This window comes from Oncorhynchus gorbuscha, linkage group LG07 (genome assembly GCF_021184085.1).
Source record: "Oncorhynchus gorbuscha isolate QuinsamMale2020 ecotype Even-year linkage group LG07, OgorEven_v1.0, whole genome shotgun sequence".
Lineage (NCBI taxonomy): Eukaryota > Metazoa > Chordata > Actinopteri > Salmoniformes > Salmonidae > Oncorhynchus > Oncorhynchus gorbuscha.
In genome coordinates this window covers 60,247,076-60,252,370 of record NC_060179.1, presented here as the reverse complement: position 1 = coordinate 60,252,370, position 5,295 = coordinate 60,247,076, and the positions used below count along the sequence as shown (strand labels likewise).

Sequence of the window (5,295 nt, the reverse complement as noted above, 5' to 3'; positions counted from 1 at the left end):
CTTACCACTACCGTAATAGACCCTTATTATTGACTGACTTGCAGAACCTACAATTGGAACGTAAGATGAAGTAGTTCGCGAATGACGAGAGACGAGTTTGGCCAATAGAATAGCGTTATTTGGTGTTGACCTCTGAGAGCCATATCACCGCCTACTTTATGTCCGTGGCGGAGTACAACCTATATAAACAAGTCAGTCCGCAATTTAAAGGGCAGAGTTGTAAAAACTCCCAGGCAGTAGGGAGTTAGCAATATCGCATTGATAACAGATATATTCAAAAACTTCAATTGACCTCCACATAACTCGACTGGAATAATCATTTAGATTTATAGTTACATCAGTAGATTTTGTACAAGAAGGAAGTAACCATCTCGTTATTTTGTTACGTTAGCAAGCCATTCAAGCCATCGGTCTCCAGACAGTGCAAGGACCTGATGTAAATTTGTTTAACTCTAAATGTAAGTATAATTATCTTCATCACTTCAATATAAGTCATTAGCAAGGCAGTCATTAAGCATTAGCTTGTCTCCAGGGATTTGACAAGCTAACGACCGCATTCTATGTCTTGTTTTGGTTGGGTAGCTAACGTTAGGTTGGTTAACGTGATAGCTACTTGCTAACGCGTTAACTTCTATAACTATCGATAGTGTGATCTCTAGATGGCTAGCTAGAAACTCATAAATCAGTCTAATTTAGGCTAAAATCCAGAACCAGCGTTTTTGCTACCTTGGTGGTACTTGAACAACCTTAAAGGATATTTGGGGCAAGCCAACACACCTTATCCTTTGAGCGTGAATCCCCTTCACTGTATTTATCAGGCAAAAACCTCCGGTATGCCAGCTGCAGTTTAGCCTACATCCCCTTCATATCCTGGTTGCGTAGCTAGCTAACCATTGCGTTAAAGCTAGCTAGCGACGTTATTGGTTGGATTCAAGTGAAGCGAGGCAAACTATGATAAGGATTTGGATTGGACTTTTTGACCATTCGTATAATCTCATATAGATATATCTAGTATTACCAGTCATTTTGATTAAAGGCATCTAGCTAGCTATGGTCGTGATCAGAAATTCAATGAGGATTACGTAACAAGTCTATCTGCTATTGCAGCTAGTTCAGCTCACCAGCTGCTCGCTTACATTCTAGTCAATGTTTGTGCCCGGTTTCTCCTGTTACCATCACTAACCAATATTATTCTTCCATCATATCAGATGATTTGGGGACGTGAGTGTATAATTTTCTCAAATAGATTATATCGGGTGAGGATACAATGTCTCGGATCATTTTGGCTAAATTGCTTTAATTGCGTTTAAAAGGGCCATGAGCCACCATTGTCCAGAGGTCAACTATGCTTGCCTTTAGTTGTCACTAATGCTAGAAAACCGCTGGGGGACACAGCCCTATTTATAACTTATGTTGTACAGCCTACATAGACACAGCAATGCGAATGGCTGAACTGTAAATTCAATCAGGCTTATAAGGCCAACAGCTTTCCAACTGAGCTAAAATAATATGCCATTTAGCGAACCATATCCAAAGGGACTTATTCATGCTCGCATACATTTTTATTTTTTTGTATGGGTGGACTCGTACATATTACTTGTATGAATATGCAGTTATAATATTGGACAGTAGATTTAGCTGTATAGCATTTTTTTTATTTTTTATGTTTAATGTCTTTTCCCTCTTATTCCAGGTTTAGGAACCCTACCCTGTGAAAGGAAGGATATTGTTTTCAGGAACCAGCACTTAATCAGTGTCCCTGTTTGGCCCAAACTGATTACCACTGCCTTGGAGGTTTTTGCAACACTCAGGAATACCAACTCCATAACGAAAAACAACCTGCCGCAACCGTGAAGCAGCTATGCAGCTTGAAATCCAAGTAGCCCTCAACTTTATTATTTCCTATTTGTACAACAAACTCCCCAGAAGGCGTGTGAACATCTTCGGTGAGGAGCTCGAGAGGCAGCTGAAGAAGAAGTATGAAGGTCACTGGTACACTGATAAGCCATATAAGGGCTCTGGGTACAGGTGCATCCATGTAGGGGAGAAGGTGGACCCTGTGGTGGAGCAGGCAGCCAAGGAGAGTGGCCTGGATATTGACGATGTCCGGAATAACCTCCCTCAGGAACTTAGTGTGTGGATTGACCCCTTTGAGGTGTCCTACCAGATTGGGGAGAAGGGGCCGGTCAAGGTGCTGTACGTGGACGATAACAATGAGAACGGGTCCGAGCTGGACAAGGAGATCAAGAACAGCTTCAACCCAGAGGCCCAGGTCTTCATGCCCATCAGTGACCCTATTGGGGCCTGTTCTGAGTCCAGCTCTCCCTCACCACCCTTTGGGCAGTCTGCGGCTGTCAGCCCCTCCTTCATGCCACGCTCCACCCAGCCTATAACCTTTACCACCGCCACCTTTGCAGCCACCAAGTTCGGCTCCACCAAGATGAAGAGCTCCGGCCGCAACAACGGTAATGGCAGCAACGGAGGAAACTGCAACAAGGTGGCCCGCACCTCCCCCACCAACAACCTCGGGCTGAATGTGAACACCCTGCTGAAGCAAAAAGCCATGTCCACCTCCATGCTCTCTCTGTACGGCCTGGGCCAGCAGCAGAAGGCCTCGGCACTCTCTCCTAATGCTAAGGAGTTTGTGTTTCCAAGCCTCCAGGGTCAGGGGAGCCCCAGTGGAGTGTTCCCCAGCGAGGGGGCACTCAGCCCGCTGCAGTACAACAATGCCTTTGATGTGTTCGCGGCCTACGGCGGTCTCCATGACAAGTCCCTCATGGATGGGCTGAACTTCAGTCTCGGCAACATGCAGTATTCGAACCAGCAATTCCAGCCGGTGATGGCTAACTAAAGATGAAACGATGACGTGATGTTATTTATGAATGACGACGGTGGCTCGAAGAGAAGGAAAAACACATGAAGAAGAACTGGACTTTCAAGGAAATCATGACGAGGGTCCTCTGAGGAGCTCTGTCTAGTCAGTGAAGCAGCATGTGCCCAAGGGTGTCTTTTTTTTTTTCCATTTTATTTTTTTCTACCCCCCCTTGAGTTTTTTTGCTTAAAGCTTGTTGTACAAATGCGTCCAAGCTTGGTTACTTAAATTCAACATGCATTGTGTTTCTCTTTTCCTTTTTGCCAACCAAGCACAATTTTTTTACTATGTTGGGAAAAACAAAAAATGCTCCGTAACATGAGAAAAAAAACAAAAATACAATCTTCAAGTTCAGGCCTCTTACAGTATTTTACAGGTGGTAAGACATGGCTAATTTTTATGAATTGGCACTACTACATGGGGTTACTTGGTCTTTTTCTAACTGTATAATTTAATTTAGTACAGAGTTTGTAAGATATCAGAGTATATTGTTTCTATGACATGGTATTGCATTTATATCTTTTTACTACTCCAGTGATCTGTGATGGCTGCAGCAGCTTTTCGTTATGTTTGTTTTTTTTAAAGATAAAGAAATCCATCTTTAAAATGCATCAAATATTCTAAAGATTGTGTACATAGTATTCCTTAGTGGTGGAATTCAAAGTGTACGAGTTGTATTTTCTGTTAAGAGTTGACCGATTTTGCTATATTATGGACAAATGTAATCGTATAAATTAATTTTGTACCAACATTGTGCAATACTTGATAAAAATACAGTATAAAAAAAGTATTTTGAGTCAGTGTCTTACATGTCAAGAGGGACAGAGTTTATATTAAGTTTGTATTAAAAATGCTTAAATTAAATGCTTGTCTTTTATTTTTTTTAATTTCATATTTGCACCCTGGTCTTTTTAATAAAATAAACTAGTCAATGTGATTTGTGGACATTGGATTTATTAAGGACAGGAAGCACACTTGCATTTATTAGACTCAAGCTCATTGGTCATCTTGCTACAAATAACTTATTACATGGGGGATTTATTTAGGCTCAACCAGCGCAAGGCCTGACTCCTCACTATGCCAGGGATGGTGTTGGTGTGTTCCATTATAGTAGTCCAGCAGTAAGGCTGATCATTTCACATCTACCGTCTGAACAACATTGGCTATTGGGCAAGCCTTGGCCCTGGACAGAAAGGCTAATGATAGCCTTGTTAGTTTAGAACCATATGTCTCATACCCAATGGTGGTTTAAGATAAAATGCACGAAGCTAATTGACAGAATGAATTGCCAGTTTATCTCTAAAACCATACCCAGAATCGACACTTCATATGGCCACTACTCCAATGTTGTGCATGTGAACTCCCAGGCTATTCATGATTATGGAACACTATGCATATGGCATATCAGTTCCTTCAGAGGACCCAAAGTCCATGCACATCACTGGGAAGCTTAACATGTGATTTGTGACAAACTGCTTGAGGGGCAATTTGTGTCACTTGTCAAATCAAAATTTGATTCCTCTCTCTCCCATCCAATCTTAAGTTTCCAAGGTTTGTTTTGGGACTCTTGTGTTACTTGGATTTTTAAGGGGGAAGTCTATCTACCGATACATTTACAAGTTCAGTGGAGGGAAGACGGGAGTTTTAAGCCCTACACTATAAGTGTGTAGATAAGGCTACACAGTAACACCTGCCTGTGTGTTGGCCTGAGATGTCATTAGACTATGGAGTGTCATGTAAAGTGAATTGGAGCTCATTTAAGGCTAGAACAGGCCAAACATTCACCATGGTTTAGTGCTTCAACAGCTTAACTCGCCAAACAGATAATCACATTTGCAATTCTGTATGTGGAAAACGTAGCAGCAGGGGAATATCTTGTGTTAATGCTTCAAAGACCTCCTACTCCTCTCCCTGTGAAGGGTCTTATGGTCTATTAGGCATGTGGACAGGCCTGTAATCATATGGCTTGGGTATTTCAACTCCCAAAGTGTGCTTTGTTAATGCAGCTTAAGTGTAAAGCCCACTTGTGAGAGGGCTCTGTGGAGGATTGAGATTACATTTTGTGGCATTCACTGAGCATGTTTGTGTGTGTGTGTGTGCGTGCGTGTGTGTGTGTGCACGTGTGCGTGTGTGTGTGTGCCTGTGTCCATGTTTGTCCACTTTTGCAAAACTAGTACAGAACTGTATCAACGTGACACACACGCATTTGAGTAAATAGAGCCACAGATGGTCCTGTGTCCCACCAGCTGGTCGTCTCCCAGGGTGTGTGATGTTGCCTTGCTGGGGCCCCATCTAGTCCAGGCCACAGTGTATTTTCACGAAAGATACCTCAGTTAATATACAGTGCATTCCTAAAGTATTTAGACCCCTTGACCTTTTCCACATTTTATTACGTTACAGCCTTACACTAAAATAAATGAAAT

The 5,295-nt window shown here is 42.2% G+C and overlaps 1 protein-coding gene across 1 annotated transcript; it reads left to right on the top strand.

The window, feature by feature from the left end:
* The first annotated feature begins 200 nt into the window (after positions 1 to 200).
* Positions 201 to 3,804, top strand: LOC124040134 (protein Tob1-like). Its single transcript, XM_046357016.1, has 2 exons — positions 201 to 458; positions 1,694 to 3,804. The coding sequence occupies exon 2, from the start codon at positions 1,862 to 1,864 to the stop codon at positions 2,849 to 2,851; it is 990 nt and encodes a 329-aa protein (XP_046212972.1). The 5' UTR covers positions 201 to 458; positions 1,694 to 1,861; the 3' UTR covers positions 2,852 to 3,804.
* Positions 3,805 to 5,295: the final 1,491 nt, after the last annotated feature.

What these genes read in the sequence shown, in the direction of transcription:
- LOC124040134 (XM_046357016.1), top strand. Translation starts at nt 1,862, where the DNA reads ATGCAGCTTGAAATCCAAGTAGCCCTCAACTTTATTATTTCCTATTTG.